Source organism: Lonchura striata, chromosome 2 (genome assembly GCF_050655825.1).
Source record: "Lonchura striata isolate lonStrDom1 chromosome 2, ASM5065582v1, whole genome shotgun sequence".
NCBI classification, from domain to species: domain Eukaryota; kingdom Metazoa; phylum Chordata; class Aves; order Passeriformes; family Estrildidae; genus Lonchura; species Lonchura striata.
In genome coordinates this window covers 117,957,251-117,984,762 of record NC_140704.1, presented here as the reverse complement: position 1 = coordinate 117,984,762, position 27,512 = coordinate 117,957,251, and the positions used below count along the sequence as shown (strand labels likewise).

The 27,512-nt window shown below is 35.9% G+C and overlaps 1 protein-coding gene and 1 long non-coding RNA gene across 13 annotated transcripts in view; one reads left to right on the top strand and one right to left on the bottom strand.

The window, feature by feature from the left end:
• The window catches only part of RP1 (RP1 axonemal microtubule associated), a 198,606-nt gene extending 171,752 nt beyond the window's left edge, over window positions 1-26,854 (bottom strand). For 8 of the 12 annotated variants that reach the window (XR_014952910.1, XR_014952903.1, XR_014952909.1 and 5 more), the window contains exons 1-3: window positions 26,653-26,854; window positions 23,972-24,069; window positions 578-1,228 (exon numbers count right to left, since the gene is read on the bottom strand). Coding sequence is in view for 4 of the 12 variants with exons in the window: in XM_085572110.1 (XP_085428236.1) it covers window positions 578-1,216 (639 nt within the window). In the remaining 8 variants the exon portion in view is untranslated. Of the gene's footprint in view, window positions 1-577; window positions 1,229-4,178; window positions 11,229-17,998; window positions 18,085-23,971; window positions 24,070-26,652 lie in introns of those variants that run through there. The other 4 variants (XR_014952905.1, XR_014952906.1, XR_014952904.1 and 1 more) reach the window with 4 other exon arrangements.
• On the top strand, window positions 11,202-25,758 carry LOC146768393 (uncharacterized). The gene is made up of 2 exons (XR_014952911.1): window positions 11,202-11,352; window positions 11,826-25,758. It is a non-coding gene; the product is annotated as an uncharacterized LOC146768393 (long non-coding RNA).
• Window positions 26,855-27,512: the final 658 nt, after the last annotated feature.

The following is a 27,512-nucleotide window of genomic DNA, read 5'->3' as shown; positions in this document are numbered from 1 at the left end:
ACTGACATAAAATTATACAAAAGCACATGAGACTAAAATCTGAATTATTAGTGCTGCACCATCTGAGTTTAGAGGTAGAGAAGCTGGCCCGTGGTTTGAAACTATAATAGGCAATAAGGTGTCAGAGTTCTAAGTCATTAATGGCAAACCATTCTGCATTTGTGCAATGATAAAAGTACCTGTAGACATTAGATGCTATTTATCATGTTCTAAAACATTAAAATCCCAGATAAACAACATTAAGACAAAAAGAAGGTTTTTGTAAATGGGTAATAGTATATAGTTGGGAGCATGCCTTAAAGAGGCCTGAGTAAGAGAAAATAAAGTGTTTTTTCATTTTTCCTTAAAATGAAATGTGTCCTCACTAACTTCTCTCTGTTCCCAAGATTCCAGTATATTTCCTCCAAGCCAGTAGCCCTTCTGAACTGGTAAAAAGCATGGAAAGCAAACAGATGAAATTTAGCACATCAGCTCATACATCAGGACCGTGTTTCAATCATGGATACAACTTCTTTTTTATTTACAATAATCTACAATAAATCACAAAACAAATGTCAGTACTCATCCCTTTTCTCACCTTTCTGCCATCAGTGGTATAGAGCTTTGCAACTGGGTATTGCATTAACTCACTTATATAATCCAGAAAGGCCTCAAATGTTTGTGTATTTTTCTTTCCCAGAACTATGGTGCGCCTAAGTCTTACATCCCCATTTTTGAAAACAAGCATCTTTTTGGGAGTTGTTATTCTGCTTTCTCGGTGGCCAAACCCATCTTCATTCTGCCTTGCTAATTGCACAGCTCGACGACGAGCGCTGACAGGCCTGCTGATCTGCCAGGGTAGTGGCTTTTTGCTGGCCTGTTCCAGGTTGATGGGCTTCATTTTCCTCTGATGGGAGCAAATATAGGATTTTCCATCTTCCAGATCCTCCAAATTGGTGATGCTGTGTCTCCCTCTTGGTGTACTAATATTCCTTACTCCAAAAGGTAATGGGACCCGTTTGGACAAACTATCCAGCAAGGCATCGAATGTCTTGTAAGACCTGCTATTAACTACCATTTTGATTCCATTAAACTGGGGATCTCCACTTTTATAGAAACAAATCCGTTTTGCCACAACAGGTTCAGTAACATTGAAATGGCGCGTGGATAAGCTCTGCTCGCTCTCGGAGGAGTTTGGATGATTCGCTGAGTAACTGCTTGAAGGTGTTTCACTCATTTTGACAGCAATCTGGAAGAAAGAGAAGATGGATGTAAAACTTTCTCTGTCACTAGTAAAAACATGATCTACATTTTGAAAGGTGCAGGAAGAGGATTTATGAGAAACCAATAGCAGCGTGTTGTGCCAAAAATCATTGGATTTAAATGGATTCAAGCTGTTATCACTAAATTTCACAAAGACTCCAATACTGTCAGATTAAGTTAGCATAGCTCTACTTGCAAGTATTCCCCAAACTCTCCAGTGTAATTTCAAATCTCTTATCGTTTTGGTACAAGAGACAGTTTCTTAGAAGGAGGTGGTTTCTCAGTCCATCCTTTGAGCATGAAGCTAATGACATTTCACACTGAAGATATTTAAGAAAAGTCCTTACTAGGAGGGAGAAATCTGTGCTTTGGTACAAGCTTTTTTTAGTCCAAAATAGCTAAACTGAAAGACAATGCAATTCAGTCTGATCTTATATACTAGTTTCATATCAAGCCAAACCATGGAAATCTCAGAATCTCAGAAATCTCCTGATTTACATAACTATACCATAATAAGGCCCAAAACATGTGTTAGAGTGAAATTTTATCATAAATTGACATATTATTTGCTTTTCTATTACAAGTTTTTTGTCTCACATATTTACTACACAGTTGTATTTATACTGAGAAGAAAAAACTACTGATAAAATAAGGCATTTTTAGCAAAAGCCTTTAAGTCCCTCAAAAAGACACAGAAAGTTCAGGTATTCTTCAGGAGAAGTAGCCTTGAAATGAAAACATTTAAATACTGATCTTATAAATAACAAATTATGTTTGGCAACCATATTGATAGTCTTCATGATTATAAATAGAGCACCAATCTTTCCATTTTAATCCAATCTAACTATAGATACTGTAATGACAACCCTTTAAGTGACTAAAATAACTATCTTAATGATTAGTTTACTTTCACTAGAACACAGGGTAAAAATTGTCAACTAGCCTCAAGGAAACAGTTTTAGTAGACTTTTACTGAAAAGCTACGTAGCAGATCAGGGAACACTTGTCATCAAAATAAATTTTTTGATGATGTAATCTTAATCTAGTTGCCATATTGAGTAATGGAACAATCTCTGGTTACCATGTATTTTTTAATGACGCTATGAAACACAGTATTCTGATTATTTCAATACTGCACATATCAATTCTGAAAATGATAAGAAGATGCTATGCTTCAAGACAGTGAAGGTTCAAATAAAGTTGATAAGATTTGACAAGATTTTATCTTACTGTGTTCTTACAGCTTTTCCAATACTACTTCAGCTGAAGTGCAATAATACACTGCTTCAGCTCAGGTGTTTTGCCTTCACTAGGAGTTAATTATTTTGAGCACTGATCAGAACACAGGAAGAAATATAAGACATTATAAGACATAATTTTTGCTGTAAAATATACTCCTCTAAGTGCTAAAACTAAAAAATAGCCCAACAGGTCTTCACTAGAATGATGTACTCGAAGAATGAATTGAATAATCACAATTCAATTTTAAATAAATAAATACATTTTAAAAGCTTAAAAATGAAAAATAAAAAAAAACATTTAATTAAGGAATAAGCAAGAAGGTTGGCTGCAGAAGCTTACACAACCCAGCTACTGAAATGGCTTATTTCTGTAGGAGGGAGGAGCCCCATTTCAACTGAAACCACTGAGAGCTACATTTGTCCATTTTTTTTAGCAGATCTACTCATTAGCTGAGTAAATTTTCTCTCTAATTCTATATTGAGAGGTTGATTAGTGAGTTTAGACTAGGGAAACAATTTGAACTAGACATTTCATGCTTCATGCCTCATTCTGCTTAGCTGGATCTGCCCAGAGGAAATCTATAAGGGCATTTTTGTTCCTAGCTGCAACACAAACTTTCCTACTCTCTTTGCAGACCAAATGTTCTACTTAAGTGAAAGCCACAATGACAGAATTTCTTGAGTGAACTGAATGTCATGTTACCCCATTTCAGCTGGCCAAGATGGAGTTTGAGAGCCCAGTCCAGGATCTCTGGGGAAAAGCTCTGTTATCAACAATGGCCAGAGAGAGAAACAAACCATCACAGCTCCTCAGCTGCTCTCTACTGTGCTTCTTACACTTTGTGAAAATTGAGTGGAATTTCATTTAACTGTGTGATTCGATTATTCACTCTTACAGGAGATAAAATAGGTGGATTTTCTCAAGAGACCACTGATGTTAATCACTTTAGAATTAGAGTCTCAGAAGCTGTTCTAGATATTTGTGCTTGTGGAAAACATTCAGTTACATAAGCATCAGTATTTGAAAGAGAAGCAGACTTTACATAAAGCTAATTATTATACTTAGTCTTGACACTGTGGAAATACTGAAATCCAAGACAGAGATGAAAAATACATATCAATAAAGAAAAAAGACAATTTTCAGTGTAAACACAAAATAATTTGAATGTACAAAACTAAGAAAAATAAGTTTTCCTTACAAAATGGATGATAAGACTTTCTTTGGCATACCATGATTCTAACATTAATTTTAATAGCAAAAATGCTTCTGCATCTTTTAGATACCTTATAATTACCTTTTACAAATCGAAAACATTTCAACAATGAACAATCAACTTATTATGGAAGTTACTTTTTCATATTACAAGCCACCATAAAATACCTTCATTTAATCATAAACATACTATCAATACTTAAACTATATTATTCTAAAATTGATAAATAGGTGATATTACATGAAATAGGATGTCTATTAAAATACTTTGGCAACTAAAATGCTGAGGAATTTATTTTCTAATAAAATCAAACAGAAATCAGAATTTAATCTTTCCCTAAATTCTATAAACAAAACCACCACAACATTCATGCGCAAATCTAAATTCGAAAGACACTAAGTGGAACACTTTGTTCTAAATACATAATACCTTCAATGCTATACAGCTGGTAAGCATGACTTAATAATTTTATCATACTCACCCACAGTCCTATGTAAATAAAAGAGAATATAACTTGTTTTCAGAGATTTATAAATTGTACATGTGGTTGTCTATGCCGCATGAAACAACATTCTTAGTCTTATTTCAAGTATGCTCAGCCAGGAAAAACATCATAATCCACTTGTTTAATCTCAGCTAATGTGAGTCACCAGTCCAGGTTCACCACAGACTGCCACTGCTCAGAACAGAATGTCTAACATCTCATCCAGCAAGTCCTGTCATATTAAAACACTATTTACCTATTAAATATTTCATTTGTATAGTTTTCTATTTACTTAGACTGCTCAAGAGAGTCACATAACCACATAAAATAAAAATGTGGGTGGGGAATGTGAGTTATCTAATCTACCTTGTCAGAGTAGGCTTATCATCCAAACTAAATTCTTTAGGGATAAAAAATTTAATATGTTAAAAATGGAGGTTCTACCTCTCACCATCTGACACTATTTATTAAATATCTCTAATTGTTAGCTACCACTAATTCTTGCTTTTGCTCACTGACTTCCTCAAGTTGATTCTCTTTGTGCTAAAGATTCTCCCATATTTTTCTTTATTCAGATAACTCAGTGAAAATAGTTGCACAGTTTCTCTAACAATAGTCAGTAAAACATGACAGTCTGAAGGAGTTTTGTTGTCCATGAGGCCTTATTTATTTCTACATTAAAAAAGGCCATGACTTTTAATGTGTGTGAATATAGTTCAGGAAGAGACAGGAGATTTATGTTTAACTGTATTTTAGTTATGCCATGGAATGTGGACTTTTTTTTCTTTTTCCAGTGGAAATACTATGTTCCCAGGTTCCATCTAATTGCCACCAGATGTATAATCTGATTTAGAGCTTCTTTGCTTAATCAGGATTACACCAAGATCTCAAAACTAGCTGTGTAGAACAGTAACAAAAACACTGCTCAGTAAACACTACCACTGTAATGAATTTTTAACCAGTCTCCTTTGTAGAGAATTCAGCATTTATTATTGTTGCAAAATACCACTTCAGTTCAACTTTCATAAGATACATAGGTACAAATAAAGATTAAATTATAACATTGCACAGATATTTTGCTATAAACATAATATAATATTTTAGGTCCTTAATCTATTTTAGCTAATGTATTTGTATTCTAGTCAGTATTCTGTTGTTTATACTTGTTCAGAAGACGAACAAGTGCAAATTCTATTCTGATGTGTTAAAACTAAACTGCTTGTAACAGGAATTTATACTGGTTTGGATATCCCTACAGTGTAGGATTTAAAACATCGTTGCTACCCTCATTAACTTTCCAGTGCATGCAAAGTCACTTTCAATAAACAGCTAATCCATCTGTGCTTTCCATGTACCACTAGGACTGGGGACTCAAGAGATCATACTGCTGGGACCTCATGAAGATGACAATTAAGTGTCACCATGTGATAGTGTAAATGCCTCTTATTTCTCTAAGACTTCAAAAGGCTTGCAAAGCTTCTGTCCAGACATATGTAGCTTAAAGGCCCACTGCATTCATTCTTGTACTACAAACACTTCATATATTTTGAAAAGATAGAAGAAATCAACTTTATAGTAAAAATAGCATCAGTAAAATTATGATTTATTCAGGCTTAAAGCTAACAAGCCACAAAAAAATTATCACTGTCCTAAAGCAATCAATATTGACACAGAATCACCTTTTATCCACTCATGGACAGCTTGGCTGATGTCCATTATTAAAATTTTGTAGTAAGAATTTAGCCTTAATATCTGGAGAACAGTTGTTCTTTGTATGTAAACATTGTGGAAAGAAAAATTGGGGAATACAAAATCAGTCCAGAAAATAGAAGCAAGCAAAATTAGGCCACATGAGAAAACATTTCACTGATTAAAATTGTAACAGCAAGCACGTTAACAATTTTTCTGAGTTGCTGTCAGTCTCACTTTTAAATGACAAGCCTGTTTATCCTCAAACATTTTTAGTTCTAGGCTAATACTAAATATTGCACTTAACCTGTACTCCATATCCCTTTTGGTTCTATTTTTTTAAGTGCTATTGACTCAGCAATAACTGGAATTACGACCATATCTCTGTGAGACTGTCACTAAGTTTCAGTGAGAGGTCTTCTCTCTCACTGAAAAGAAGCAAAAAGAAATCTCATGTTTGGCTCTTTGTGAACACAGTGCCAGATAAGTACAGAGGACCTACTCTCATGACCACAGGCATCAGTGGGAGTTTTCCCATTTTTTCCCAAATGTTGTCCTCTGGGAAGGCAGTGGAAGAGACACAGCCAGCTCAAGGTCCAGTGCCTGCCATTTGCCTGCAACACCATTCTATGAGGCAGAAGGCCTAAGTCCAGCACTCTAAGCAAGCACACAACCTGCTGAGTTCAGCCCAGCCTGGGCTGAACCAAAGCCCTAGTGAAAGTTTTCAAAGTCAAAAGTTTCTGACTCCAAAATCCTTTGCATGAGACCAGAAAAATACAGCATCAAAATAATTGTAACAAATATTTTTATCGCTACACTTCCTGATTTTTGAGCAATTACTCCTCCTTTTCTATAGACTTTGCTTCAGTAACTGAACTGATTAAATGTTACAAGTACCTAAATACAATCTCCATTTTCCACCTCCTTCTGCAAGTTCTCAGTGTTTCTCAGGACCATTATCATACCTAGGATAGTGATTCTTAAGAAAGAAAAAGTATGTTAGCTATTACATTTCCATGCTTGCTGATACATTCTTTTTTCATTAGCAGAGAATCAGCATCCCAGGTTGAGAAATATAAGCAGCCTTTTCTGCAGCATTATCCTGAGTGGGAGCAGGGTCAGGGCCGTGTGTGCAATGAGGACTTCCCTGCCTGGCAATCCTACAGTCCTTGAAGGACAGCCTTTGTTCAAGTCAGAGCCATAGGGAGCAGCAGTGAACACTTGAGTATTTTTATCATTCAAGAGTGAGTCACTTCTTTAGAAAGGGCAATTGCTACACCAGTTAAACTATTACTGTTGATCTCATGCCCCAAGAAAATGCTGATAATGTGCCTTATATTTCCAAGTCCCTGCAACCTCTTCTATTTCTGGTTTAAGTCTTGCTTTTTTTTTTTTTTAACTGGACTACACAGTGAAGTATGGAACTAGGAAACTGCTATCAAGCTAAAAAGGAAATTATCGCATTAGAAGCAGAGGCCCGGGTTAAGTTCCCTGCAGTGTGCCCAGCCTGTTTACATCCTTTCCAGCAAAGCTTTCCAAAAAATGTGGCACTATTAATATGTTACTACTGATAAGATTTTGAACCATCACATTACAACAGCATTTTACTCTTTGATATACATGAACTTCTTATCAAGTTAATCCTCACAGACTTTTATTCATTAAATTCTCCAACAGAGATTTGATAAGCAACAGCTGAGGATGCAGAATGAGGAAAAAAAGTATGCCTCTGGGGAGGAAAACAAAACAAAATAAAACCAGAGCTCTGCTTTTAGGAGAGCTCTGCCTGAATGGTTAGCTGAACTGAAGAACTCCTGTTTGAGTTGTTCTGGTTTTTGACCACCACTACATTTAACTCAAATGTATATACTCATTTGTGTGCACTAGACAGATTCCTCTGGGAAATGTCTGGCCTACCAGAAGTACAAATTAACCCATCAGCTTTAAGTGAGCTAGAATTTAATTCTGGTATGTATAGCCTACCTCAGATATAAATGCATCACAATTCTCAGATTAGTTTTCCTTATTTTCTTGCCTCAGATGTATTGAATCATCTACACTTACCTTCTGCTCTGTAGTATATATTAACTGAAGGGAAGCGTCAACCATGTTCACACTTTTTTTCTGTGTGAACATCTGAAAAAAGAATAATCCTAGATTGCATTTTGTTTTCATTATATTTACACAAATCACTGCACTGATATGTGAATGCCTATAGAGCTTCTCAAATTCTTTAAATAGGACAAAAAGGGACTAGAAATTTTTCCATATATCTAGTTTTTGTATTTTACAACATTTAAAAAATTTCTTTTCTTCCTTGAATATTTGCCTTCATGACCTGCACAGCCCTTTCACCAAACTAATAATGCAGTTGCCTGTGTACCATCCTTAACACACCATGATTTGTAAAAAAGTCATGTTACACTAACTGCAAATCTAATCAGTGCTATCAGCTTATTAAAAATTTCTTACTGTATTGGTTATAAAATCTTAATGTTTTACTGAAAAATTCACTTATTAAGATAGCTAGGGTTGTCACACAATCTCGTTTTTGTGATTTTTTACTTTCTTTGTATTTCTTAACAATCTGTTGATTTATAACTATTATTCTTTGCATTTCCCAGAGAGCATGGCCAAAGAAAAGAATTAAGCAAGCAGCACATTAATTCCTTGACCAAGCTGTTATCACCTTACTTTGCCATTTGCTTCAGTTTGTCTACCTGAAATCCCATAGAATAGCCTTGCCAGATTTCCTATTTTGTGGAGACATTGTGAGGCATAAACTAAAGTGACTATGAGGGAGCCTTTTGGTTCCTTCTGGAAGACATCATAAAACCTTTTGCTAGGATCTGGACTTATTTCCTTGATGGCTTATATATTTTACAGTTTTGCCTCCTACAAAATTAAAATAAAAAATTTTAAAGTAAAAAATTACATCTGCTGCCTATTCCTGTAGGTGCTCAGGCTCCTGAGGCTCCCAAATTGCTAACAGTACAACTTTGCTGGGCACGTGTACAAGTATTCCAGCTCTGACAACCCTAAGCTGCTTAATGTCTTATCTTTGGTGCAATGCACAGCTCATCACTACTTTGCCAATCTTGCCTCAAGAAATCTGACCATCTCCTCTCACAGCCCAGGCAGCCAGCTGTTGCTGTCCTCTATTCCTCTGACTAGCAGTTAAAGGGATCTTTCCACTCCAGAGACCCAGTTCAGTGCCTGATGTAGAGCAAGCATTTAAGTCCATATATCTAAGCCTGTGAGTCAGTGAGCAAGCTCAGTGCTCCTCCTGTCTAGGCTGTGTATAAGAACAGACTGATGGGTGCACAACATCTAATTCCACAACAGACTTCACAGGTACAAATGCCCAGTGGAAAGACACACCTAATTTTAAGCCTTCGTTTCAATACCCATTTCTTTGACAGACATAAAAATAGTGTCAAGTACAGACCTGTCATCTAAAGGCTCTGTATCTGCTCAGGATTCAGAAGCCAAAATATCCAACTCAAATCTGAGCATGCCTGGATGAAACAACCCAACACTCCAGCCACTCTATCACTGTGCCTGAATCTCCAATAAAAGTCCGGCTCAGTTGTGTTAACTGCAGGCACAAGCAAGAAGATCTGAGAAAAAACAAGTACCACTGACTTTTCTTTGGCTGTCATACTTGCAGCATTCAATGTAAAAAATGGAACCAAATATATGTTCCTAGTATCAGCCCAGGATTCCCACGCCGAGTTTTAAAGATGAAGTCAGTCACCACTTCTGTTACTGTAGCTCTCCAAGAGACCTGGTTTTGCCATTTCTGCACTTAGTCTCTCTTACATACAAACATTTTAAGTAGATATTTCTGCATATGCATGTTGATGTCTAACTAGGTATGTGCATACACACAAACAGATTCCTACACCCAAAGAGAAGCTCTACGCAAATATCTTCAGTTATTTTTATATCTTTTAGATTAAATAGTCATTTTCTGGTGTCTTTCTTGTAAATTCCCACATCTGTTGTTTCCCTTTCATTTTATTTTTCTTTGGAACTACAGTGCTCTAAACTCCCTCATATGCTGAACTGATGTTTTACCAAAGGACCTTATACATATATATAATTTTGAGCCAATTAGATCCATATTTGTTTTTTTATGAAGACTTCCAGCCTCTCTTTCTGCATTATAATTTTGTCATAATGCTTATTTCTAATCTCAAATAATACCAAAAAAATGACATTACCTTGATAAACATTTTTAATATATACTCAATAAAAAATAGAAAGGCAATGTCCACCTCCTTCAAAAATAATCAAATCATATTACCTGCTATCACCACTAATTCTCCATAGATCAATGTTTTCCCTTGTGTAAATCAAGCCCCACATATTTCCAATAAATTTTTTCTACACAGTAATTTTGTCTAAAAGTTACACATAAGCAAAACTTACTGCTTCATTTTAATTAAATATTCACTAGCAAAATTATGTATTTTTATTTAATAAAATACTTTTGTATTGAAGTTGTTAATTTTTAATCAAGCTATAATTAAATAACAAAAGCCATAAAAATATTTGCTAGTAGAAAGTCTGTGAGATGAATACATGACCACAGAGTGATAAGTAGTATCATTGCTGTTTTCAAGTTCTTTAAGTAAAACATAAGAAAGACTACTCAAGGTTTCATCCTATGATACATTAACATTAGACTAGATAAAATATTAAAAAATTTATTAAAAAAAAAGGAAAAGCATGCATTAGCCAAGTTAAAAAATAGGTAACCCACTATCTTTTTTTCTATCTCTTAAGCAAATTTAGTCAAATCATCTATTCAGTGCCTGACACAGATAAAATCCAGTATATATAATTTTTAATGGAAAGGATCTGTCCCTTTTCCATTTAATTGAAAGGATTTTTTCATCAGACTGGGCCCCAGACTGATCCTTGTGGTGTTTCTTCAATGATAAAATACCACAAACCTAAGAAAAAGCATTCACTTAGAAGAAAATGTTTCACCTATCATTAAAAACTGAGGCAAGGTCAGTGGTGGAAGGGCCTGTCTGTCAATACAGGTTTATAAGGTTCCTGCTTCTGCTGCTCCATTGCAGCAGAAAGCTGACATGTTTCTAAGCTTCCTTCCTCTTACTTTTATTATTCTTCACTTAAGGCAGACAAAACAATCCTTCTTTCTCCCATCAACAGGCTCTTCTCAGCAGTATCAACCAATAGAACAAGAGGCAACAGGTAGCAACTGAGGCACAGGAAATTCCACCTGTATATAAGAAAGAACTTCTGTTCTGTGCAGGTGACCATGAACTGGAACAGATTGTCCAGAAAGGCTGTGGGCTCTCCCTCACCAGGGAGAGCCCACATCATCTGGATACCTACTCCTGTGCCACGTGCTCTAGGAACAGGAAAGTTGGACCGGATAACTCAATGTGGTCCCTTCCAACCTGACCCATTCTCTGATTCTGTGAATGTGACTGCAGATGAAAAGAAGGTATGTACAGGTGCTCCACACCCCTTCAGGATACAGCTGCATTATATTGTGCTACTCTGTGAAATGTACTCATGCTGTTATTTTCACTCTACTGAATATTGAGCAGTATATATTTTCAAGTAATTTTCCAAATTAAAAAATTACAAATTTTAATGATTTAATTTTTGTTATTGTCCCTTAATTTCTTGACAATTTCAAACACTACTTGAGAAATAATGATCAGATTTTCAGACTATGCTGAAGGAAAACAGTATATTTATATATAGATCTAATACTGCCTAAAGGGATGCCAAATTGGAGAAATATATTCAGATCAATTCTTGAAACCTTTTGGCAATGATAACTTATCACAGTGACAAATAAAGCATGTTTTATAGTAAAATATTGGCCATGCTTATATAGGATTCTAAAGGCACATTTATGCAGTTACACTTTTCTTCAGAAGAGCAGCAGCTGACACTTGCTTTTTTCAGGCACAGGCATCTCTGTCTTCAGAGAATCAGAAGACAGCACAAGGCCTTAGAGAATGGAAAAAATAGAAAACTCCTCAGAAACACAAAACCCCCTCCAGAGCAACCTCTGCTTAGAATCATAATCGTCGTGGCTACCACTTAGAACGTGTCAAGAAAAGAAACCTACTTGCAGAAAATTATTTGAATGGTACTGAAACAAGCCAGTACATTTTTTACAGAATCACCTCTGATAAGGTCACGAGCCAAGGTCAACCCTTGGCAGTCTCTGCAGTGCTGTGACAGAACAATGGACCCTGCACGGGGAGCAAGCGGGCAGGCGCAGTCTCCGCGGCTCTATCTGGGCAGATAAGCAGCCCCTGTGACTCCAAATAAATCACAGCCAGCGGAAAGAGTGGTGTCGGGTAGGTCTCTCCTCGTGTTTTTCTTAGCAGACTGCCACAGGGAAATACTCAGCTGCTGAAGGATGGCTGTTTACTTAGGAGAGACTGATCTAAAAAGAAGCGACATACTATAATCTGGTCACGCGAACTGTCTCTTAGCAATTAGACTGTCTTAGTGGTTTAATGCTATTTTAGGCTTAATTTTTGCTTTTGGAAAGATGACTTGCTGCTTGAAAAACACAGTACGTGTTACGCCACATCGTCCATGAACTTATGATATCAGAGGCTATTAAAGTCATTGCATCATTTTTACAAGATGTATAAACTCAAGTTGAACTGAGTTACTCCTTTACCTTTTTGAACTACAGGGAAAAAAAATGTAATATGCATTGTTCAGAGTGTTTTCTGGATACTAGTCCTTAATTTTTACCTACTTTCAGAAACTGAGGAAAACGGAGGCAAAAAATAATTTTTGTAAGACCCCACTACAGGGCTAAAAAACAAATATCAGTTAGATACTTCTTTCTATTACCACTGATATCCCTTAAATTGCTGATCTTCCTAGGATTTTCTCAGACTAAAAATATAAATTGAGAGAGATAATTCCTAACATACATTGTGTTGTTTATACTGCAATAAATAACAACAAACTTGCTTGCAACTCAAAAAAAAAGTTCCCTGTCAAGATGTAACCAAAAATAGCTGCAGAAGCAAGAAGGTAAGATGAGAGAGTACTACATAATAAAACATGCCTGTATGCTACAAAAGGAGCTAATTCAAACTAGGCTCATTTTTTTTTTTGTGAGAACCATCTTGGCCAAAAAATGTGCTAAACCAGAGCTATACCCAAGTCCCCTCCACACAGGCACATACCATCAGGCTCTTAATTCCCATTATTTCGCTTGAAATTTACCACTGTTTTTTGTTCTTCCCCAATGTAGTTGTGCATTTTCTTAATTTTAAATATATCAGAGCTTTGTTGTACTGATAAATTTTGCTTTATCTTTCATCTATCATCAATAATTCAGTTTCATTCCATATTGCATGTGCTCCCCATCACATTACATACACTACACAAATATGCAAGACATATTTGTTTCTGTTATCAATTCAAGTGGGAACAGAAGTGTAAATCTCAAAGTTTGAGAACAGAATCGTGGAAGGAATAATGACTCATAACTGATCTGCTTTCAAAAAGCATATTTAATACCTAGTAATAACAGTCCTTTTAAAAGGACCTAATTGTTTATGTATGTGCACTCAGAATAAGATAGATAGTGCAAGGGCTTTTTAATTCTATCAAGTTCAAAATTTTGTTACTTCCACAGCTGTCTTATACCATGTTACATTTTATGTCATATAGCAAAGATATAATCCCTGTTTTATTTATAAAAACACTATTGTCAGGGTTGCAGACAGGCTCATGCATTGGTTGTCCATGCGAAGGTTTTGATAGCAGGGGGGATAAAGGGAGGAATGGGAGGAGGCTGAGGCTGCCCTACACTGGACACAGCTGATTCCTGTCAGCTCCAGCACCTAACACAGGACACATAGAAACCCAGCATGTTCACACATCCGTGACAACATATTTAAGAAAAAAATTGCTGGATGGGCAGGGGAGGAAGAAAAAAAAGGAGTGAGAAACAAGTGTGTTAGCACCAATGCAAGAGAATGAGAGAAGGTGCTACAGATGCTGGAGCAGAAACACCCCTGCAGCTCCTTGAACAGCCCACACTGAAGCAGAGATCTGAATGAGGGCTGGCAAGAGCTCATACCAGAGCAGTTTTTGTCCCTATAGGACTGTAGCTCATGGAAGGACCCAATTAGAGCAGAGGGAAGGTATCAGATAGAAGGAGAGACTGAGAGGATGTGCTATGGACGACTGCGCCCATCCCTATGCCTCATTGTACTGCTTGTGGGGTGGGTGGCAGGATCTGGGAGAAGGGAAGCTGAGCCTGGAAGAGGGAGAGAAAATATTCTGTTTTGTTTTATTGCTCTCCTTTGTTTCCCACTACTTGAATCTATTTTCATTGGCAATACATTAAATTCATTTTCCCCAAGTCAGGGCTGTTTTACTCAGAACAGTAATTGGTATGCAGTTTCTCTAACTTTATCTCAACCCACCAGTTTCCTCATCCTATTTTCTTCCCCTGCCCCCTGAGGAGGAGTGGGTGAGCAGCAGGGTGGGTGTTTGGCTCTCAGCAGTGGCTAACACACTGCAGCTCCCCAGGAGAAACATAGATCCCTGAATTCAGGAACAGCATCTCCTGGCTTGTGCAGCTCATCTAGATGAAAATCAAGGTGTTTCATAAGAATTACTGCCTCATAAATATTCCTTTTCTAAACACAATGCCTGCTAGCAGCAGATGTAGATAAGGGACAAATTAGGCTGAAAATACTTTTTGCTTTAGTTATCTTCAAAGGATTCAGAGCTAAACTCTTATAATAGGAAGTCTTTAGTCAGAGCAATATTTGCCTTGGTATGGCTGGTTTCAGACAACCTGTCCACAAATGGACACAAGCTGTATCCTTTGCCCAAGTAATCCCATTCAAGTAAATGCAAAAACTAATACTGAGACCAAGGGTTTTGAACTCAAAGTTGTCTAAATTGAAACTGTTCAGAGGAAATTTTGTTCAATGCAAATGAAATTTCAGTTCTTTGGTTTGAAGGCACTTATTTTAGAAACTTACCACATGTTTAAAATGGTAAAATAAGAAAAATCACAATCAAAATAACATATTAAACCATTTAAATGAAATATTTTGAACTGATCAGAACATTTTTTCTTGGTTGGTGCCCAATATTTTTTTCCTCTTTTGAGACTAACTCTGGATTCACAGAAAATGAGAAGAAAAAACCCAACTGAAATCCCAAAAATGCTTTCATGATGGGAAAAGACCATGATTAGACTTTAAAAGGACAATCAGAATTATGATCACATCTTAAAAAGTAAATGTTGTTTTTTCTAACATTTAAAACAAGAACATAAAAAATGCATAACTGGAAGTTTGCCACATAGCAGCTGATATAAGCTGGCCTTACTCTCCTAAAAGCCCAGGGACCTGCAACAAATTACAACAACAGAAGATCAAGTGGATCTTTCTGTGATATTACAAACATGCTTTTCCACAAATGTCTACAAGTAACTCGGTACTACTAAAGCATGAAAAAGTAAAGCATTCCTTTGGGAGAGCACAGGTGTAGTAACAGAGATGCTCAAAAGAAAGCCAACAAACATTATTCAGTATTAAAAGTACTTCTTTGAAATTATTAGTTCACATTGTCAAAAGAAGGATTCGTATCTTTATGTTGATAAAGAGTAATGTCTCTTACACAAAGAATGTGTCAAATCACTGCTTGAATCTTTCCTCCTCACAACAATGTCAGTAATTACCCAATATATTTAAATTTAAAAGGGCAACTTTTTCTAATTGAAGAAAATTGAGTTTAAGGTCACAAGAAGTCACTGCATAGCAAATTTGTACCCATCTAAGAATCAAATTTAGCCACTGCATCCTGCTCAGTTCAGAATCCTAATGTGAAGCTGATGGACAAATACAGAGAAAAAAAATCTTTTTCCCAAAATTTTTGAAGTAGTAGAATTGCATTACTGAGGCTTTTGTTCTGTTATTACTGTCCTAAAGTAGAGACTCCTTTAAACTCAAAAGAAAGGGTTATATCAAAACAAGATACCCCACAGAGACAGAAAAATAAAAAACCTGAGAGATCTGTGACATGAGGGAGCAGCTCTGTCCATTCTAGGCAGGCAAAGTTGAGTTAATTTCAACAAACAGAAATGCTGGAAAAAAAAGCCCATTTTACTCCTCCTGCAGAACCCTGCTGTTTCTTTCTAAAAAGTAGAGATTTGAGTAAAACAAATTATACCAACAGTGAATTTGAGCCAGTGATTTCAAGAGCTCTCAGTTAACACCTAAGAATGAGACTGACTTTTTAAAGCATTAAGTTTGCAATATTTCTGGAATACATCCTATTGCAAAATGCTCTAGGTTGTACAATGCTCAGGAAAATTTCTGTTTCAACCCCAACCTCTGGCAAAGACAACCTCAAAACATATAAATCTGAAAATTGTAACTTCAGTCATGTGTCATTCTGTATTTGCTCACATTTTAATATCAGACTGAGAGAACAGCTAAAAAGGGGTACTTTTGAAAGGTCATAAAAAATTATTCATATCACTTAACTTCATCAAGATATTTATAACTGATGAAAAAATTTGCTCCTGTGCTAGAACTGACAAATACTGTCCACACCCGTAAGCCTTTTGCAGTGCCTCTTTTCAGTTTGTCTTTGATGCCAGAGCCTTATCTATGAAACAAACCCATCAATTTCCAGACAAAAACTGGAAAGAGATTAGCTCCCTCCCTGCTGAGATAAATCACTTCCCAGTGTACTCACTTCAAACTTCAACATTTTTCATACGGTTTTCACTCTGACTTGGCCTGTGACGGAACAAAGCTTCAGGAGAATTAATACTTCTGTGACACAAACATAGAGCTGCAGACTTAATTTTCAGAATTGATTGATAGTATTATTCTTTAACTACCTATAATGCAAACAGTTATTTATTTGTTTCACTTGAATGATCATACTGGGTTTTGAGCCAGGCAAGAAAGAAAGAAAAATATTATTTTTGCATCTGCTCAGATTAAGTTGATGGTTAAACTTTAGAGGATGACTTTAGAAACTCATGTTGCACAACAACAAATAAATTTATGATTCTACATGAGAACATCATAACACAAACCCAGATTTTATAATCTTCTGGAAATATTCCAGCTTTTTTAGTTCCCGAGATCCCAGCACAGACTAATTTCTCAAATATTATGAATGTTGTGCAAATTCTTGTTTCATAAAAACAGTAATAACCTATAATTACTCTAAAATAGATGCAAAATTAGACTAGAATATACAGGCAAATGCATTGACTTACACCAACAAAACAAGGAATATTGTTGCCTTTTACAAGAAAGGAAGTATCAGTTAGTCCTTTAATATCCAGACTAAATTGCCTGTACGTCAAAAATCCATTTATTTGTTACAAGTGCCTCTTAAGACACATAAACAAGCAGATATTGATGTCCATTCAGATCAATATAAACAGACCATTAAGACAGTTTGTAAGGGCTTTGACTTGGAATCATGGAGTAGCTGATGTTGGAAAGTGTCTCTGGAGGTCACCTAATCCAACCCACAGCCCAGAGCAGGGTCAGCCACAGCAGGTTGCCTGGAACCATGTCTATGGCTTTTAAATATTTCCAAGGATGAGACACCACTGTCTCTGAGCAACCTGTGCCAGTGTTTCATCATCCTCACATTAAAAGAATATGTTTCAATGAAATTTCCTGTATTTCCATTTGTGCTGTTTTTTTGTTTTTTTTTCCCAAATACCACTGAAGAAGAGTTTGGCTTCATCTTCTTCACTCCCTGCCCACCAGCTATTTATAGGCATTAACAACCTCCCCCTGACTTTTCTCAAGGCTAACCAAACGCAGCTCTCTCAGCCTCTCTTTAAATATTAGATGCTCCACCAATCCCTTAATCATCTTAGTGACCCTTTGCTGGACTCATGCCAGAAGGTCCATGTCTTTCTTGTACTGAGAATTGTTTTTTCTTAAATTTTTCCTTCTATCTGTAGACTTGGAAACATATCTTTCACATTCTAAATATGTACAAATGCCAAGTAAACTTTGTTCCCAGGACTTTTATCCCTTTTAGCTGCAGAGAGCCAATGAATACAATTTCAGTGCAAAAAGTAATGAAATTATTCCTACCTGGGAGGAGAAAAAAATTAAGTCATTTCACCAGCACAGCCTTCTGCTTTAAGGCATTATTTGTTCATCCACATACAGGCAACAGTCTAGAGGCAAAATAATAGTTCCATGTGTCATTTTCTGTTGCAAATGTATCAGATGAGGGTCAAGGTGTCAGGGCCACAGAAATAGCCAAAAAGCAAAAGCTGTCTCCAGGAAAGGGAGAAGGAGAGAATCTTCCTCTCCATTGCTGCTGGGCCACCTATTGACATCTTTCCACAGGGTAATAATGGACAGAGGACTGAAATGCAAAGACTTCTAAACAGACATTGGCATATAAGAGAAAGCAACTTGCCTACTGGCTAGCCCATTTCCAGAAATCCAAATAATCCTCTCTAAAATTTACTGTAATCTCTAATCACACAGCAAGTAAACTAAGGTGCAAATGGCAGCAGGATTTATTATGTGTTATTGCCTGGGGGTTTTAGCACACAAAATCATGAATTAAGAACATTAGATATGCATGCTCACTCACAGTTTTTAATCCTGCAAAAGAAAGATGAGGATAGGCTTTGTCATGGTATATAAGTTTGTATAACAGCTATTGGAATTTAAGGACCACAAGCTCAGTCTGAAAACAGCACAAAAGCTGTGTCAGAATCTGAATAAATTAGCTAATTTCTTTTTCACTACCCTTGTTGTTATTTTGAAGTCATCATTAAACAATCTGCAGGCAACTCTCACAACGTTTAGATTCTCATTTTTCACTGAAATAACTGCAGTTCCAACCTTTAAAGACTGATGTCTGAGCAGCTCTCACAACAAGGTTAATGAACATTCAAATCCTGAAGGTAGTTTTGGAAAGACTAATTGGAAAGCAGAGAATGTGCATCATCTAAGCTGCTACGTGTTGTACTGCATCAAAAAAAAATTATCTATCTGAACACAAGTAAGCCATCTGTCCTAGTGGCACCCTCTCTTCTTATGAAATGGTCACAGCCTTATTTCTTTTAATTTTGCCATGGTAGAAAGGCCAATAATTTAATGTCACAAGCTAAACCACAAAATATATTTTGAATTGGCTTAAGTTCACCTATAAGTTGATAAAATGTACTTCAAGCAAAATGTCTGCCTAAAAGTGTAGCTGACAATATGCTTTGAATTTCTCACTCATTAAGAGAAGAGTGTAATAAAGTAAATCTAGCGTTCTAATTTCAACAGGAATGCAACACTGACAATATTTTAGTTGCAAAAGAATTGCACAGAAAAAACTTTTTCATTAAGATTCTACTTGGTTACTACAAAGACTGGAATTTGTTCTGTCTGAATAAGATAGTCAAGACTGATCCAAATTCCTTAAGTTTCCAGTAGCCAAAATGTAATTTTTATGTGCATATTTGTCCATCATATCAAAGGCATGAAACTGTTCTTGTCAGGACAGTGTATATATATTCCCCAATATTGTAATGAATACTTTGATTTTTCTGTGTCACATGTTGTTTTCTTCTTCCCAAAAGCAGAAATGTGCATGGCACAGGCTCTTTGGTTTAATGACAGATTTTAAATCAGCTTTTTGTTTTACACTCAACACTACAAATTGTTGTAAATTTTCAACTGAAACAACAAACTGTCCTTTCTACTGAAACTTGTCCTCAGAAGATGAAAAGTCAGAAAGGTAGAAGTTGTTCTATTAGCATATTTGAGCTAAGTAAAAAAAAAATGTTATTTCCACCACAATCCAAACCTTTTTTTAAGGGAGCTCATTTTCCCACATGAAAGATGTTACTGCTTTAGTCTGTCTTCAAGACTACCTGTGACCAGGCCATCAAATGTCTTTTGGGTAACCTGAGTGAAAATTCTGTGGGAAGGCAGCAGAAGGCAAGCTGTCATGCTCACAAGAAGTGGCGCTGCTGAGGAGGTCTCAGCTGCAGGCCACTTTCCCAAGTAGTGATGTCTAGGTTTATCACTTACCTACAGACAGAACACTCAGGCCACTGTCTAACAAGTCTAACAAGAAATTTAGAATCAGTTGGAAATACAGAAGGAATTCTCAACCAGAAAACTAAAGGGAAGGTTATGAATGTGCATCTTTCACATGAAGAAAACTGCATAACGGGCAAGAGCTTTTCAGTATTTCCTGTTCACTAGTATCCTTTTTGCCCTGCTTCAGTTACCTGGGATTTTATTTACCAACTGATATTACTCAGTGTTCTGGAGCAACATGATAATAAATGTGGAGCTATAAATGATCCAAACACAGAGAATTGTGCCCTGTGTTGATCGAAGAGCTCCTATTATCTGAATGGTTCAGCTTCTATTATAATACGTTACAAATTGATGTGACAGGAAGACCCAGTGGATTAAAGTACATAAATGAATTTATGTTTATAGCCTGGCCTATCAGAAGTCAAAATTAAAGTGAGGAAAACTCCTAAGTGATTAACAAGACCAAAGCCAAAAGGTTAAGTCAGGTAGACCATGTGCAATGTTTAACACTTTCAACTACTACCAAACTTAGCATGAGCTGTCTAGTGTAGCAGCTTTCAACAACATTATTTGTCTCCTGCTCAAACTTTTCTAGATGTTACTCCACTCAGACTTCCAATAAAACATGCCTTTACCTGTTTATCCATAGCAGGGTTTGAATGCTTTCTAATTGCAGAAAAATTTCAAAAGTACTTTTTTTCAATAAATGAAGCTCTACACCACTTCTGCCCTATTTTCATAAAAATGCCAAAATGGAAATTCATAAAAATTCTGAAAATTCAAAAACAAGATAAATGATAACTAGAATGATAACTAACCAGAGTTAATATTATGCAGAAACTCAAAACTGATGTGAAACAGCTACATTCCTGATCTGACTAATTATATAAAATAAACTAATTAAGCAAATTTCTTAAACTGAACAAGTATAGCTGTTAAGTAGGAGAAATTACACAGTTGGTAGACAGTATGTTCTATTTACTAAAATAGCACATGAAGTGTGCTAAAATAGTACAGTATCTTAATGAAAAAATTATAAAATGCTTTTATCTAAAATTTTACAATGCAGTAGAGAATCCTCTCTCTGGATGATTCTGAGATGCTGATAAAATTTTTCTTTAGAAAATAATTGTAATTTAGGCTGATGAGAAAATTCAATAAATTTTTAAAGCTTTTTATATTATGAGGTTTGAGTTCTCAGCTCTTGCTTTGACCTTTTCTTCCTGTAAATTTTGAGCTTTAAAAGAAATTTAGGTATCGGATTCTAACAGTGAAGTATGTTGTTAGAATAAAGGCCTCAGCATCTTCCTGCAAAGAATCAAGGTCAAAATATATTTGGAACCAAGTGCAAATATAATGTTGAACTTATTACACCATGTGTCCTACTAGAACAAAACACAATTATGGTCTGAATTTCTCAGAATGTACCATCTGATTCTGGGGACCTAGATCACTACATAACAACAGGACCTTTGCTGTCTGAAGAGACTAACAAAAGATGCACAGTAGATAATCACTTAGAAGGGGACCAAAGCACCCTCATATTGAGAAGAGCACTGCTTTGTAACAGAGCTGTCAAAGGAACAAAAATACAAACTCAAAGCTGAATTATTTTTAAGATGAGTGGACCTGCATATTCAACTGGTTTGAAAAAGTACATTTTTACTGCTTGGCAAATGTAAATCACTGGGATAAGATCTGTATCACAGACATGCTGTTGGAAACTGCAGTAGTAGATACAGGAGTTTTGGGACATTTTCTTGTGTTCTTGCATTCTTTCTGGTCTTCTCAGTTCGATTGTTTCCTATTAATTTTTTATTCCTGATGACTGTGTTCTTATTTAGGCACAAAAGAAATTAATGACATCTTTGTGACATTTACAAAGCTAAGGCCTAGCACCGAACTACCTACAATCTACTAAAGAAGTATTCAGATGGAGCAATGCTGGCGCGAAACAGCACTGTGCTGTGGCTAAGGGGCAGAGAAGGCATGTACAGAACAGAAATTATGTGGAATGTGCTGCTAAAAAGGAACGTTGAACACTGCTACTAATGTGTCACATTTCAAACAGTTCACCCTAACAATCTGTGATTGAAGGTTTCTCTTACAGCTCCACCCTGACATGTAGTCTTCAGAAATGCTTCAGCAGCAGACACGTTAGGTATATGGTAGAATGAAACTGTCCTGTTGGGTCATGTGTCAACAAAACCTGAGGGTGGAGGAAGGAGAGTTAGCTTTAAGTCATTGTGATAAAATATCATTACTTATTTGGACCTTCATAGCAACAATACCGTTTACTGGCTACTATCCTCCTGTGTCAGGATGGCAAAAGCAAGGTTTTCATCTTTGTGAAGAAAAAAAAGTATCTCTGAACTTAAGCCTTTGGGGCTAAGCCACACCAAAAAGCAGCTTAGCAAGAATCTCTGATCAGCAGAATCTTAGGTAGAAAGATAATAAATATAACATCTATCACAGATACTTTCTCTGGCCCATCCAACTTGCCAAATTCCAAATTCTGAGAGGCATTCTAAGAGGTTGCTTACAGATCATAGTGTTCAACAGCTGTTGATAAATATATTCTCCATTAGATTTTCCTTATTCCTTTATCTATTTATACTTTTGAGCATCCATGATGGGTATGATAAAGATTTTCACAATTTCAAGTTTTGTGGGGAAAAAAGCCAACCTTTCAACATTCTCCTTTAAATTCACTGCCTGAAAGCCAGTTGTGAGAAACAGTAATTAATTCTCAGTATAATTCCTGTTTGAATTTATTGTAGTTTCTTTTCTTGCTCATTGCTTTAGGCTATTCCTTTTAGTCAACTATAACAGCACAGATTAAGTATAATTAAGATCTGAACAGAGCAGTTTCCAATACAATGAAGAATGTATCACTGTCATGGTTTAATCTCAGCCACCAACTTGGTCAGTGGACCAAGCCACTTGCTCACTCTCCCACCTGTAAGATCAGGGAGAGATTAAATGGACCAGAAAAGAATTCCTGAAATATGCCACTGAATGGAGAGGCTTTCATGAAATATGGAGGATTATGGCCAGCATAACAGCAGAGCAGGACAGACACAGAAAAGGAATTATGAGGATTAAAATGGTTTTAAAAATTATGCTCTAATATGTCTACAATAAAACTGCAGTGCACACTTTCTTGGGAAATAAATTCTCTTTTACAAACTGTTTTTAAACAATCAGCAGGTATTTCTTCTATGTGTCCTCAAGTTTCACCTTGTTTTGCATTATCTGTTTGAACTGTCCACATAACATGTGCATGTTAGAAAAAGAAATTTTACAATTATTTTTTCATTTGAAGAATTTCATAAGGAAAGCATAAGGGAAACAAGAAAAACAGAGCTCGATCTTACAGTTCTTCTATCATCTATTTTCAGTTGTATTTCTATTGTTAAAACAATCTCTTCCTTGCACAACAATAAACACTTTTTCTGTGCTATCATTCGGGTCAAATCACATGGGTTGCAACTTGTATCACCGAATACTGCACAACTCTGACTTGACAAGGCATTCCCGGGTGATCTCTATCGCACACCAGAACACAAAATGCAATCACACAAGCTCTATGGTTATCCCATGTTTTGTTTACAGTCTCCAAGGATGCTGTTTATTTTCCAGGTGGTGCTGACACAACTGATACCAAGGAAGAAGAGCACATTCCAAGAAACTGAAAGCATGTGTTGCCATGGCATGAAGAGTAAATGCACTGAATATTCACTTCAGTAAGGAAGGGGCTCCTTAAGGCATTTTTAAAGGCTTATAACTGGACAAACAAGTCACTTCCTATTTGATATGTAAATAAAATTGTTTAGATAGTAGGAAAGAAGATTTATAAACATCTGAGAGTGTGTATTTTGCTACCATTAGGTTAGTTAAGATAATTTCACTATAAATAAGAATATGACTATGTCAGTTCACTTAGTGTTAGCAATCATCCCTAAGCACAATCAAAAGAAGTAGAATATAGTTTCATTTTAAGCATACCAATCAACACTTAAATCCATCCATCCACTGTGTCTGCAGTCCCAAGACGCTGATCTAAGAACCTCACAGGAGAATTCTGAGTCTCCAGAATTGTTTATCTAGAAAGGCAAAGACAAATTTTCTGTGTTTATATACTCAGCTTTGAGATGTATGTCAGCTCCAAATCTATCTCTGCATAGCAAAGATGGAGCAACATCGAAATAAAATTGTACTGCTGAATTCAATCTGCAATAAGGCAGGTACATATGATCCCAATCACAGTAAAATGCATTAACTATTGCTTAATCTGGAGAGATTAATGGCTTTTCGTATTGTTTCTTGTCCTATTGGCACAAATATTTTCATTTTTTCAACACAAAATTTGAGTGTGACTTTCAAAACAACTCAACAGGTCTCTCATTCTAAAGCAATATAAAAAGCTAAGATCATTCATACACTGGTGTCCATTTACTGAGTCCAAAAGTGAGGTCAGTGATAGCATTACCCAAACATGCTCCTTCGTCTTTGCTCTTTGGCAACAAGAAAATACATCTCTCTACATCAAGATGCAAGTCCAAATGTAAGGAAAAACACCATTTTCCCAGCCTGGCACTTCAAAGGCTTGTGTCCAAGAATTATTTGCAACAATTTAATACTATTAAAATTGACACAATTATTTCTTCACACAGAGCAAATCCTTCAATCAAACACGTCTTTTATCTTCTGAAACCACTGCATGTGTTAGCCATAAATTGATACCTTATTGCTTTTGAGTAAACTGGCTTCATGCACTACAAAACAGAAATAAAGTACCTGACTGAAGAGGTTCCACCTAATCAATTAGATTATCTTTTTAGACCTTTAAAGTCTGCTTTGCAACCTTAATACTTACAGTCCTTCATGGTTCAATATTTCTAAACCATGTCACTTAGATTAAAAAATAGGACCTAGAGGGTATGGCAGGTAAGCTTCTATCCCTTCATCACACTTTCCCTCCATATTTAGCCAGCGAGTGCTGAGACAGAAATCATGTTCAACAAGCTGTTCATACAATGCCTAGCACCGTGAGACCCTGCTTTCCCACTGGTAGGTAGGCTTTGCTCTGCAGCTGATGTTACTGTTCATACTGTTCATAACTCTATGGTTTTCCTGTGTAGACAAGAGTGGTCTCCATCAGCATGTGCTGTGTGAAAACTGAAATGTTAATAAAACAAGAACTGTATAATAAAAAAAATTCTAGTGGAAGGAATATGACTTTGTTCTCTTTTCAAAACAGAACACTTCAAACAAATTGCTGGAAATTCATAGTAAAGCCCAACTAACACAGCAAGCACATCATGATGTCTGAGTAAAGAAGCTTCTAAAGCAAGTATCTGGCCTCTCAGGAGGCTTTTCAAAGTTTTTCTCCAATAATCACACAGAGCTACAGCTTCTATGTTTTGTCATCCTGTTCCTAAAGGAGGTACACAGCCATAGATGCAATCTCCCAGAATAAGAGCTTGGGACACACAAAGCTGGATCATTTTGCTGCAAATCTTTCAGACCGGTCTAGAGAGAAAGAAGAGGCTTTATTGTCTGTTTTTCTCCAGTGCTGAAAGCAGTATTTTTAAGATGTATCTGGTCACTCAGCAATGTCATTCTTACGGATTTTGGATGGAATACTCTTAATATATTTTGCCAGGCTAGAAAAATCCATGAACTTGAATTTATAATCCTATATAGCAGCACTGACAAATAGCTACCATTACTCTGTAATGTAAATCCCATATTCAGCCAAGAGGCAATAAGACTATGTGACAGGATATATATATATATTAAAAAAAAAAAAAAAAAAAAAAAGACAAAATAGACAATTACTGTGCTCAAGATCACTGCTGGAACCCCTGAGTATAAGACACTACTTTTTTCATGAGTTAAGTAAAATGTGGGAGAAAATTTACCACATAAGCTAGTAAGGCTGTGGTTTTAGTTTGTCTATATTCCAATATCATTTACAGGAATTTTCAAACATTTTAAATCAAAGTTTCTGCAAATTAAACTCTTTTAATTTCATTTGAGATGTTCAAGCAGTGAAATTGCTAACAACTCTGAAAAAATAGCTTTCAACAGAGCAAAGTACTGCATTGACTAAAGATGCAATAGGTAAAAATGCAGTTGACAGTTACAAAGCACAATATGCACTGTTCATTCTCATGCTCTAGCAGCATGTACTGACCTATAATTAAGTGGTATCTCCTAGTCTGATCTATTTTGAAAGCATATTCATAATCACTAACATAATTTTTTTCAAATATGGACACCTAAGGTTAAGCATTTAAATAAAAATAGTCTCTTTCTGAAGAAAAAAGAGGTTGTGACTGAAGTCAAAGAAAGTTACCAGGCCACTGATCCTGTGGATATGGAATTAAGAGTAAGAAAAATATACATGGAGTGTGTATACATGTGATTAACTTTCCCAGTCAAATTTAAAATATTGGTATACATCTTTCCTAGGCTGACAGAGAAAATATCAGATAGAACAATGTATGAATTTTTAAAAATTAACATTTATCAAAATGTTAAAATGACAATCTCTTAAAACAACCAAAAGCCAAACAACCACAAATATAATATGCTGCAGTGTAATCAGAATATAAATTCATATTACTGATATAATAGCATGCTTAGAATAATAACTGGGAGACAAGTGAAAGAGGTATTACCTGGTGCTGGAAAGCAAGTTGCTAGCAACTGCTATCCTTGAAGTGTTATAATAGGTGAGAGAAAAACCAAAGTCAGATAGACACTGTTTAAGTGATGGATACTGCTTTTTTCTGCTCCCACATATTCCAGCCACAGTGTGTTCCAAATGCTATTGCCCTACCTGAAAATAAATGTTGATGTTAGCTCAGTATAATTTTCTATACTACCTATGGCAACAGCAAACACATGTTGAATACTTAAGCAACAGCCTAATTATTCCATTGTCAGAGTTTCAGTTGGTAATCTTTGAGTCCTGTGCAAATGATATCCTGTAATCCGTAAATGTTTTGTTTCACAATATAGTTCAACATTATAGAAAAATATTTGAGCTTTTGAAAATCTTTTGAAAATTGTTTATTTAAGATCTTATTCTACATCTCCTATAATCATATAATAGCTTGTGAGTATTGTGCAAAACATTGTACAAACCTTAGTTAATGAACCCTTATAAGATTTTCATGCAAAACCATATTAGATGTATTAAATGTGGGAAAATGCAAAAATTAAGGCACCAGAGAGACAAATTATTTGAGGGTACAGAAACTGAAAGAAATGGCATATTCTTCTGACCACAGTGGTACAGATTTATTTCCTAAATTTAGATATCAGGTTAAAGGCTTTGCTGTTTCAAGAATACATGACTTGCTGAAAGCTCAGGAACTGTGGAAATCCAAGATCTTATTTAGGAGAGTTTAAGAGCAATTCTAAATCCTACACTCAGCCCTAAAAACCTATGCAAATTATGAAATTATGTAACAAAAGGCTATATTACTCATTTGGAATTACGGACAGGTATGATAACGTATTACTGAGAATATTG